Source organism: Lepidochelys kempii, chromosome 1 (assembly GCF_965140285.1).
Source record: "Lepidochelys kempii isolate rLepKem1 chromosome 1, rLepKem1.hap1, whole genome shotgun sequence".
NCBI classification, from domain to species: domain Eukaryota; kingdom Metazoa; phylum Chordata; order Testudines; family Cheloniidae; genus Lepidochelys; species Lepidochelys kempii.
Window position 1 is genome coordinate 242,693,197 of NC_136380.1, and position 12,540 is coordinate 242,705,736.

Sequence of the window (12,540 nt, forward strand, 5' to 3'; positions counted from 1 at the left end):
GCCAACTCTTGTACTGCCAGTGACAGAGGTACTGAGAATGCAAGCAGGTCTCTGTCCACGGCAAACGCCTCTGGAGTGGACGGCACTGTGAAAGTGCTGGTGCTGAGCTGTTACTCTGGTGCCGATGGCTCATCCGGGACCAGACTCAACCGGGCCCGAGAACAGACCAGGGTAAATGGGGCCACCTGTGATGACAAGGCAGAAGAGTTGCTTGACTTAGGTAGCACTCTGCTCTGCCAGCTGCTTCTTATGCTTCTTTCTTGGCACCGGGAATGGTGAATGGTGCCGGGACTCCTGTACGGCGAGAGAAGTGCTCCGCACGAATCCTGAGGTAATCAGTGCTGAGTCCGACCTGCTCGGTTCGGAGGAAGATCTGAGTGCCGCTTCCATCAATAGGAACTTTAACCTTGCCTCTTGGTCCTCTTAAACTTGTGGCAGATCTGACAGTGATCCCCTATGTGAGCCTCACCCAAACACTTTAGGCAATGAGAGTGCAGGTTGCTCAAAGACTGATCCTTGTTGCAGGAGGCACAGGGCTTGAAGCCCGGAGACCAAGGCATGCCTCGGCACTGGAAATGGACAAAACTCTGCTAACTGACAGAGAAGTGCCAAGTTAAGTTAAACTTATGTAACTAAAGAAATACCTATTTACACTGCAACTATACACAATATGAAGGAATGAAGAACAATGAAGACCACTGAGAACAGTTTGCCGCAGCAAGGACAGCAGTTCTTGTGACCATCATGGATGGTAAGAAGGAACTGAGCCCTTTATTCCAGTGCTATGAGCATACAGCACCCGAGGGTGCCAGAACGGACCTGATAGGTACCACTGAGGGAAAAATTTCCAGAGACTGTGCTCGGGGCACATACACACCTACAGTGGAATGGACATGTGCAAGCACTTGAAGAAGAACATTTAAGTTGCAGTCAACTACCTGAAAGTTAAGAAATGCTAGAATTTAGCCTTCCTATACAACCTTAATTCTGTTCCCTTAGGCATATGCATTATGATTAAGGTTAAGATTCTGTCACTGGTATTTTTAGTAAAAGTCAGGGACGGGTCATGGGAATAAACAAAAATTTAAAAAAAAAAAAAAGCCTATGACCTGTCCCTGACTTTTACAAAAAATACCCTGGGGCGGAGGGGGGAAGAGGAGCAAACAGTGTGGTGCCAAGGCTTGCAGCTGCTCCAGCCCTGCCACTGCTTCTGACCTCTGCTGCTCTAGGCCCAGACAGGCTGACCCAACCCCAGCTGCTGCACCAACTGGCTGGGGACTGGTGCTCTGGCTGTTCCGCCTCCACTATAGCGGCCCCAGGGCTGGCAGCTGGCCAGCTGTTCCAGGGAACACTGTTCTGGCGGGCCTGGGGATGACCGCCGGCCAGCTGTTCTGGCGGCCACTATTCCACGGCCCTCAGCCTGGCCACCAGTCAGCTGTTCTGGGGGCCACTGCTCTGGCAGCCCCAGGGGTGACAGCTGCTTCAGCCCTGTCCTAGAAGTCACGGTGATCCTGGAAAATCACGGAATCTGTGACCTCTGTGACAGAATCATATCCTTAATTACAGAACTATATAATATTTTTCCATAGGACCCCTGCCACATTCAGTGGACAGGCTGCACAGTGCTTGGGTAATGAGGCTGCTGTTCAATATTTCTTTGAGGCTCATTATTCTGTGTGTAACCTACCTTTATTTACTCCATGCCACCCAAACGCAGCAGTGAATACAGAATTATTCATTTCTTTTCTAGAGCATTTGTCATCCATAGTGTGAGAGTGCCTCATAAATATTAATGAATTTATCTCCACAGTGAGATAAGAAATCATTATCATCATAATATTCAAATGGGGAAACTAAGACAAGAGACTTGCCTGATGCTATGCAATGAATCAGTAAGAGTGCCAGAATTAGAACTCAGGACCTTCTTGACTCCCAGCCCGCTCAAACCTCCAGACAACACTGCCTTACTGACAGAAATACTGAGCACACACAGTTCCCACTGACTTTTGTGTCAGTTGTGAGTGCTCAGCACTTCTGCAAATCAGGTCCCAGGTGTCTCAAACTGGGTACTTAGAAAATGAGCACATACAATTAGTGGCCATCTGCCAAAATTTTTGGTTTAAGTGACTTGCATAGCATCACACAGGAATTCTGCAGCAGGGCTAGAAGAGAGTCCTCTCATGTGCATTCACCTGCATTATGACAGGTTTCAGAGTAGCAGCCGTGTTAGTCTGTATCTGCAAAAAGAAAAGGAGTACTTGTGGCACCTTAGAGGCTAACACATTTATTTGAGCATAAGCTTTCGTGAGCTACAGCTCACTTCATCGGATGCATAGAATAGAACATATAGTAAGATATATACACATATATATATATATATACACACACACATACAGATAAGTTGGAAGTTACCATACAAATTGTGAGAGGCTAATTAGTTAAGATGAGCTATTATCAACAGGAGAAAAAAACTTTTGTAGTGATAATCAAGATGGCCCATTTAGACAGTTGACAAGAAGATGTGAGGATACTTATCTAACTAGCCTCTCACAGTTTGTATGGTAACTTCCAACTTATCTGTGTGTGTGTGTGTGTGTTATTATATGTTCCATTCTATGCATCCGATGAAGTGGGCTATAGCCCACAAAAGCTTATGCTCTACTAAATTTGTTAGTCTCTAAGGTGACACAAGTACTCCTATTCTTTTTGTGGAAAAAAAGTATGTATTTGGTGTAATTAAAGATAATATCATAATGCATACACACAAGGGGGTTGAACTAAGGTTGCATGAGCAACCTAAATAATGGCATTTCCGAACTTTTGAGTGTTTGATTTTATGATCTAAAAGATGTTCTTTCAGAACAGATTTTGTATATAATGCCCTAGGTGGTTGTTAGCTATGTGGGTTTTTTTAATTTTTTTAAAGAAAAAAGTAAAAACATGTTCTATTATGTGCAGCTGTAACAACTGCCCCATTAACCATTATAATCATCAGGGCCTGAAATAAGAAACTTTGGCATTGTATCACAGAGTTTTACATCACTTGAGTTACGGGACTATATACATTAACTGCCTACAGCAGAAAGCTGTTATCTTGTGGGATGGGGTGGGAGATGGGCTGCTGAGGCCATGTTCTGAATCTGGAAGGGCAGCAGGAGGGAAACTCTTGCCTTGGCTCTCTTTCCTCCAGTAGGGATGTATGTGTGTGGAGGGAAACTCTTGCCCCATATAATCCCCCAGAGAATGGGGCAAGAGAGGCTAATGGGACCTTTTGCTGAATCCAGGGGAGTCTAGTCTGATTTCTTTTCCCCCCGATGTCCCAATGCTGTTCCATCAGCAGTATGGCTGTCTGTTACCAGGGTTCTCACTGCTGCTGCTTTGGCATTGGCATGGGCCCAGCCTTAGATTAGACTGTTTGTGTTCAGTTATTTTTGCATGTTGCCAAAATATTGATGACAATGCACAGAACAGAAGGGAAATTGCGATCTTCAACAATTTATAACCCAAGACTGAACAGAATTTAATAGGACAAAAAATTGGCATTTCACTGGCCCAAAGGCTTTCTCCCTGCCAATTTTTAAAGACAAACACTGCTGCAAACACTGGAGGTGTCAGAGTTTCTCAAAAAGGTCACTAGTACCTTTTATAATGGAAAAGGTTAGGCAACCTAAATATAGGAATCCATACCAGCTTCCTCTATGAGTAAAAACAAAATATAAATCCTAGAGTCAGATGAACAAGGGTATATGAGAGAATCATTTTCTCTAGAGACTAGAATTCCACCTTTGCAGCAGTTCATATTGTGGTAGAGGTGTATTCTAATGAGCATACTGTATTATTCCCTCAATAGTGTAGAATGACTCACTCAAAACTACTATAGTCCATTGAATAAAAAAAAATTCTACTTTCGGTAACAATTTTGTAAATGCGTATTATCTCAGTAACAGACTGTCTAACATACTTATCTTTTCCACTTTGAAGGTTGTCGCTATAGCCAAAAGTTAGCATTTAAGTCATCTGTATGAGGCACACATACTCAAATCCATACTTAGATCCCTTAATGAATTCTTGTACAATCAGCAAACAACTATAGCTTGTGCTTAAGAATACCAAAACCAGGTGGATTATAGTATAAAACTTCCTATTGACTCAATAAAAGTTGAGTTGAGGAAGTACAAATTCTATACTGAAGTATTACATTTAAAAATACTCTTGGCATAGCTTGAAAACAGCGGAAGATAGTCTTTTTCAAAAGCTATTTAAAAATAACTGATTCTGGTCTCACATTTCATGCATCAGTCTAGTCCTGCGCACATTTTTATAGATGAGTTATACCTCTGACTTGAGGGGATAGAACAAACACTCCAAAACTTCTGTAGCACATTCACTATAATATCAAACAAGAAAACCCTTCAGAAAATATGGCAATTAAAAATAAAGGTGGCCTTGCTTCAACCACTCAAGCCAAAAGAGATGAGTTACAAACTGCAGTACACCCTCTAGTTTATCTGAGAAGTATTTTTAAGTTTTCCATTCTCAGTTTTCAACAGTCACACTCTTTTTCTTCAAAAGCAGTGGATTGTGAAGGTTGAACAGGAAAGGGTAAACTGCAGTTCTTTCTTATAAATGTAAGGTACTATTTTATGGATTGGGAGACAACAGTAGAGACTTGTCCGTAACAAAGAGGCTTATCGTAAGGGTGCATTCTAACATACTGAGGTTTAGATGACTTTGTCAGCTTTACAGAACTTTAAGGAACACTAAAGAAGTCTACAGCATGTTCAACTACTTCAATGTACAATTTTAATGCTTTTTCCATCTCTCTGTCCATGTGTTGACAGCATTAATTTTCTCTCTACCCCACTCCTCCCTTCTTAGGTCACAATGGATCTACCAGTTTATTTGGTTCATAAGACTCACTTTCACTCTATGCAATAACTTTCCAACAATAACTAACTAGTTAAGATAGGTCATCATTTAAAAGAAGTGAGTGGTATGTTAAATGTACTACAGCTACCCAATTCCAAGAACATTTCAGGATATACTGAGTATTGTATATATTTTAACGAGAAGGTTTGGCGCAGCAATTTGGCAGGAGAGAGTGCTGCCAGAAGATTGGATATGGGATGTATCTCAAGTTGCTTTGGATTCCCACATCAACTTAAGAGCTATTCCTCCCATCCCCCAATGCATCAACTCTCAAAGCAGTGAAATTTATAAGTCAATAAATGTTTTATTAAAATAAAAAGTATGTTTTTAAAGCACTACAGTCTTGCAGTGTCTTAGTGCCAGATCTAGGTCAGATTGTATTAGGTAGCTGAATATGAAGACAGGGCGTGTGGGCTCTTAAGTTAGAGCTTCAAGACTCGAGCCACCTCTCTTTCCATTTTGTAAGAGCTGTTTTTCTATAATTTCTTTTCTTTTTTCAAAAAGGAAAGAGGTTAACACAGAAAAGTTAACTAAATAAATAATGGCTCAAAAAACCACAGTGGAGGAACCACTGCAAGTCCTGCCAATAAAAATATTCCTTCTCTTCAGGGCTGGTTAAACAATTGAAAGTGTTTTTAATGAACTGCTGGCAGTGCTATCCGTCATTGCGCTAAATGGATTCATGCCTCCCTAAATAACCATTTATCTGTAAGGGAGGTCAAAATTTAGGAAGTATTTAAGTCTTAGAAATCTAATCGCTCACCGTTCCCCAACACTTCAATGCTTGGCCATATTGAAGACTCCTTGTGTGAGGGGTGGCAGTGAAAAATATACACAAGTTCAAACTCAACTTCAGTTAGGTTTCAGCAGTGCCAATGAACCAGTCACATGATCTTGAAAAAATCTTCATCTGGCAATACAGCAGCTGTGCTTTGATTCAGGAGATTACTGTTACTTTGGTACTTACTTTTATCCTTGTCTTTCCTTCCTTTCTACTGATTGCTACACTTACTGGTGCCTTGCCTTAAGTTAGACTGTATGCTCTTCAAAGTAGGGCCCATGTCTTACTGAGAATTCATATAGCACATAAGACAATGCGGCCATGATTCTGATTTAGGGCCTTTGGGCACTAATGCAAATAATATCACCAAAGTATAGGAAGAAAATGGATGACAAGGGAGGAAAATATATATTTCATTCCAAGTGGAAAATACTCAATTTAGTCCTAAGTCATGTACACAGCTCCCGGTCAGATGGTTCCTTTGAAGCTTTGAGTGAGAACACAGATAATGGTAATTCTCTGTAGAGAAGTGCAATTTAGTAACTGTCTTTAGATCACCAAAAGCAGAGGTAAAAGGAGAAGTGAGGGGATGTCAATACAGTGCAGGCATAAGGAATGGAAATAAATACTCACTTCATCTCCAGAACCTCCTCCAAATGCTTCCTCCTCTCTGCTCGTAGGCTGGTTAAATGGGTCTCCTTCTCAGCTAAAGACTGCTGGGTAGAGGACAGCTTTGCTTTCATGGACTCCAGTTCTTGCTTCACTTTCTCCATGGCCATCATCAGCTCCTCTACCTAAGAGTTTTTTGTTTTGGTTTATTTTTTGAGGTGGGAGGTAAGGGGGAGGAGAAGAGGAAAAACAGAAAAACAATACAACATGATGAATAGAAATTTACTGGACATCACAACTGAGATTAGAGCCAAGAGTCTGCAGACAGGCATGTAAATAAAGGTGTACAGTATACTGCATATAAGGGAGAGAAAGGGAGGGAAAGAAGGTGCAAGTATGATCTGCATACATAAGCTGGGCCTACATTTGACTTTTTAATTATGCTTTAACACGTTAATTAGCAGATGTCGATTCACACAATTTGGTCACTGAAAATCTACAATTTAAAGACCAAACTGCAAATCTTCAACTCAAATATTATTTCTGTCTTAACATATATATGTGAAAGCTGGAAATCCCACCAAAGATATAGAAAGATGTCTAAATGCCTTCAGAAGCAAATATCTGAGGAAAATACCAGGTATTAAATGGAATTAATTTATAATAAATGCCAAGGTTTTTCAGGGAATTCAGTAAATTCTCACCTCCAAAGTTACCTGGAAAAGAAGACAGAAATATGTGGGATGTGCGTTAAGAATGAAGCTAGACAGTCTGGCAGGAGTGCCACTGTGCAGCTGGAGGAACACATAAATGGGGCCAAATGAAAGAACCCCTCCATCAAACAGTCATTAGAGAGGGCTAACTTATGGGACTTAACAACAAAGAGGATATGCGAAAATCAGCCCAGGATAGACAAGGATGGTGGAGGCTTGTTCTTGCCCTATGTGATGTCTGACAGTGTGGGAATGATTCAAATTCAGAACTAACATGATTGTAAATTTTTGTGTAAACATTACACAGATCTCCTTCCTAGTCATGTTTTACCCAAGGCTGCACTAGAAAAAATGTTTGGGTCCGACCTTAGCTAGAATTTACGATTGTGTTAATTAACAGGCGTTAAAACACAACTAAACATTCAAGTACTAATGTATTCTAACACAGAAACATTACCAGATATTATTTTAATAATTTTGCAATAATCTCAGGAGGCATGAAGATTTCTTGCACCCAGACTCTTCAATTTAGCATGCCCTAAACAACCCCCCAGTCATAACCAACTCCTCAGGGAGGGCTCAGCAAAGAGTGACATGAGTGTTTTAAAATGTGTCTCCAATGGGAAGAATACAGGTCTTAATATTGCCTATAGGTAAACAATATTTTCTGGGTTAAACCTGAAAAAACTGCATTACACTGAACTAGTGACCGCACCTCCTCTCCACACCTTAAATAAATTCCTAATGTTACATTAAACTCAGCTCCCACCAACATCTCTTTACAAGGGTGATTCAGACTTGATACTGACTAGGCAAGCACTGAAAGATGTACTGTATGAAGAACAGCAACCTGGTTTCTAGAAAATTCAGTATGCATACATGTAGGTAGACCCATTTGGCTAGGGTATAGCACATCTCTCTCTAGTCATATGTATTTGAGTGCAAAAAATATTTCCATTTTTTTACCATTTATTCTCAAGAAACATTTTAGTTCTAAAGATAAAGGTTTCATTTTTCACCATAGAGCTTAACCATTATATTATAAACCTGACTTCCAAATAAAAACTGCAGTTCTTAGCTCAAGATGTGCAGAAATGAGTTCTCCCAGAGATCACAAAAATGAAAGAAACCTTAAGTGACACAAAGTTAAAATGAAACTCACTGTAAACTGGTTAACATACGTAAAATAACCAGTTTTATTCATCCAAACCAGACTTTTCCTGTCTGAGGTAGAGTACTATTTTTGTGCAAAACAGATCAGATGCTCTGTCTTGAAACTGGACAGAGAAAAATTCCATAGAATGGAAAAAGTAGTGTGGTTAAAAAAAAATGCAAATAAAAAGTGTGTAAGTAGTGGTGAAAAGCAGAAAGAAACATCAGCAAGGAAACTGAAGATAACGTCTAGAAAAAGGGAAAAGCAGGGAAGCCAAGGTGTATAGCGTATCAGACATTTCCATTGGATGGTTCCACAACCGGAATGATCTGGGTAAACATTTTGTTTTTAATTGGGGGAGGGGGAAAGGGTGTGTGCCAACCACAAAACCATCTTTTTAGTAACAAAAAGTAACCTCAACTAAACAAGTGCATAGCCAACTTCAACAAGCACAAGGGCTTATGTCAGTCTTCTACTTGCCAAGATGTAATCTTTGTGGCAACAAACCTTTCCCTAATTAGGGGGAGAAGGTTTTCAGCATCCACCAATCCATTCCTAGTCATATTACAAGTCTGCAAAACTAACACCAAGGACTGGCTTGATGTAGGCCTGCAGCATCCATGACGAATCTGGGTTATTAACAGGGTACACTGATGCCAGCAGCTGATATCTGGGCCCAGGCTCCTCATGCAGAGTAGTAAGATCTAAACTCTTGTAACCAGAAAGGATTGAATTCTTTCCATTATCGCAGTTTGCTAATCTTTTTGAACTATTCCATTTGGCAATTCCCTTAATTGTATGTTTTTGCTAAATTACCGTATTCATGAAAAGCAAACAGAAAATTAGGTCTCCTAATGCCTCAGGCAGGTGGAAAACAGCTGGCCACTATAATGTACTAATGAACTAGTTCACTGAACTGTCACCATCTCTCATTGTGCAGAAAGAGAAGTGATAGTCACCCCGTGATTTTATGTTCAGCTTTTTCTTAGAAAAGATACAACTGTGACAAACAGTGATGAATACATTTATAATACTCCTCTCTCAGATACACACAATTATGCACATTCTGGTTATTTCATTGGGAATATTTCAACTAAACTTAAACAGGAAAGAACAATATTAGTGAGATGGTGACTCATGAATTTTGCTGCACCCAAGTCCTTGCATATCCCAGGAGCCAGTGCTGGAGCGAGTGGCACAGGAACACTGATTGTAGGCAACTTGTGTGTCATTTTATTTATTTATTCATAATTAATGCTACTTTTGATTTTTTTCCATAAGATCTCATACAGTTACTTATGTAACAGGAAATGTTGAAGATAAATTTGATGTTCAGAATTATGCCAGTGATATATGTCCATCATCAAAAGATTTTTTTTACATTAATGCTAGGAGAACTGTACTTGACTAATGTAATTTAGCCGCCTGACAATTCAGCATACTGCATATTTACAGCATGGACTTTGAGGAACTTGGTGTGAACTCAGGATATAGCAAGGTTTATACAGGTCTTCCTCGCTTCTAAACAGACATTTTTCTTCACTGAAGCTGGACTGGCTTTCTCAGTCATCCACACCTTCTGACTCATGGAGTCCAATTTGCCTTCCTCCAGGTTGTCTAAGATTCTCCTGAAGTCTTGTTATTTTTCTTTTGCTTCATTTACATCTACCCTCAAATTTACATTGGGGTAACTTTCTCCATTTAGCTGAAGACTAGATCTTGCTCCTTCTTTAGACTATTGACATACACCCAAAGGTCTCAGAGGTCATTTGAAAATGAGATATGCCATTCCCTTCTCAGATGAGTTGTCCACGCAGCTTTTAGATCCTGCCGTCTCATGAGCAGGGGACTGAGCTTGAGCCCTGAATTCAGATCCTGCTTTGTAGTATATTGCCAGGACAGCACAGATACAGTGCTTTTCACGTCATGAGAAGTTAAATTTTAATATGCAATATTGCATCCTTAAAAAGAGCCAGGTTTATCATCTTGCTGCTTTAAAAGGAAAGAATTCAGTTTTTGATTTAAAGGACAATGGGACAGACATCAATGTTCAATATTCATTTCAAATGCTATTGACAGGATAAGAAGAGTTGGAATTTGGGAGAATACAGATGGTAGGTACCCACTATTAGCAACAATCTTAGCATTAGCATTGTGCAAATCTAGCACAGTTTTTATTTTCCAAAATTCCAGGCTGACATGGTATATTTTCAGTGACTGAATTTGATCACATTGAGCAATACACTTTTTCCATATGATTAATGTGAAAAGCATCATGGGACACAAGACAAAAAAGATGTTATAAACCTTCACTTCTGACTTACAATAGAAAACTCACATCAAATCAAAAAGGACTTCAAATCAGAAGTCAGGAGTGAGATAAAAATTTGCCAGGGAAGAAAAAAGTAACCTCCTCACCATCTGTCATTCTCTCATATCTCTCAGAGAATGCTCTCCTAGTCCTTTCAGATCTGCTGCCCCACCCCCCTGGATTTTTTTTTTTTTAACAGAATTGAGATTAAATAGGCACTATACATTTCTGCCATTACTTTTCACTGAATTGAACTGATGAGAGGGCATGGGAGACAGTCAGAGGGAAAGGAAAGAATCCTGGATCACAAACTTACTTGAGACCCAGAAAGCTTTCCAAGAGCAGATGTTAAGACATGGAAAAAGCACAGGCCGAGGCTGGGACTTAGAATCACAGAATATAAGGGTTGGAAGGGACCTCAGGAGGTCACCTAGTCCAACCCCCTGCTCAAAGCAGGACCAATCCCCAACTAAATCATCCCAGCCAGGGCTTTGTCAAGCCTGACCTTAAAAATATCTAAGGAAGAAGATTCCACCACCTCCCTAGGTAACGCATTCCAGTGTTTCACCACCCTCCTAGTGAAAAAGTTTTTCATAATATCCAATCTAAACCTCCCCCACTGCAACTTGAGACCATTACTCCTTGTTCTGTCATCAGCTACTACTGAGAACAGTCTAGATCCATCCTCTTTGGAATCCCCTTTCAGGTAGTTGAAAGCAGCTATCAAATCCCGCCTCATTCTTCTCTTCTGCAGACTAAACAATCCCAGTTCTCTCAGCCTCTCCTCATAAGTTATGTGTTCCAGACCCCTAATCATTTTTGTTGCCCTTCGCTGGACTCTTTCCAATTTTTCCATGTCCTTCTTGTAGTGTGGGGCCCAAAACTGGACACAGTACTCCAGATGAGGCCTCACCAATGCCGAACAGAGGGGAACGATCACGTCCCTCGATCTGCTGGCAATGCCCCTATGTATACATCCCAAAAAGCCATTGGCCTTCTTGGCAACAAGGGCACACTGTTGACTCATATCCAGCTTCTAGTCCACTGTAACCCCTAGGTCCTTTTCTGCAGAACTGCTGCCGAGCCATTCGGTCCCTAGTCTGTAGTGGTGCATGGGGTTCTTCCGTCCTAAGTGCAGGACTCTGCACTTGTCCTTGTTGAACCTCATCAGATTTCTTTTGGCCCAATCTTCTAATTTGTCTAGGTCCCTCTGTATCCTATCCCTACCCTTCAGCGTATCTACCTCTCCTCCCAGTTTAGTGTCACCTCAAAACTTGCTGAGGGTGCAATCCACACCATCCTCCAGATCATTTATGAAGATATTGAACAAAACCGGCCCGAGGACTGACCCTTGTGGCACTCTACTTGATACCGGCTGCCAACTAGACATGGAGCCATTGATCACTACCTGTTGAGCCCGACAATCTAGCCAACTTTCTATCCACCTTATAGTCCATTCATCCAGCCCATACTTCCTTAACTTGCTGGCAAGAATACTGTGGGAGACGGTGTCAAAAGCTTTGCTAAAGTCAAGGAACAACATGTCCACCGCTTTCCCCTCATCCACAGAGCCAGTTATCTCGTCATAGAAGGCAATTAGATTAGTCAGGCATGACTTGCCCTTGGTGAATCCATGCTGACTGTTCCTGATCACTTTCCTCTCCTCTAAGTGCTTCAGAATTGATTCCTTGAGGACCTGCTCCATAATTTTTCCAGGGACTGAGGTGAGGCTGACTGGCCTGTAGTTCCCAGGATCCTCCTTCTTCCCTTTCTTAAAGATGGGCACTACATTAGCCTTTTTCCAGTTGTCCGGGACTTCCCCGGATCACCATGAGTTTTCAAAGATAATGGCCAATGGCTCTGCAATCACATCCGCCAACTCCTTTAGCACTCTCGGATGCAGCGCATCTGGCCCCATGGACTTGCGCTTGTCCAGCTTTTCTAAATAGTCCCAAACCACTTCTTTCTCCACAGAGGACTGGTCACCTCCTCCCCATTCTGTGCTGCCCAGTGCAGTAGTCTGGGAGCTGACCTTGTTCATGAA

General features: G+C 41.2%; 1 protein-coding gene across 16 annotated transcripts in view; it reads right to left on the reverse strand.

Moving 5' to 3' along the window:
- The window catches only part of ERC1 (ELKS/RAB6-interacting/CAST family member 1), a 552,070-nt gene that overhangs the window by 191,098 nt on the left and 348,432 nt on the right, over positions 1-12,540 (reverse strand). For all 16 annotated transcript variants that reach the window (XM_073320483.2, XM_073320517.2, XM_073320492.2 and 13 more), the window contains one exon: positions 6,344-6,504. In XM_073320483.2, coding sequence (XP_073176584.1) covers positions 6,344-6,504 — 161 coding nt within the window. The remainder of the gene's footprint in view (positions 1-6,343; positions 6,505-12,540) is intronic.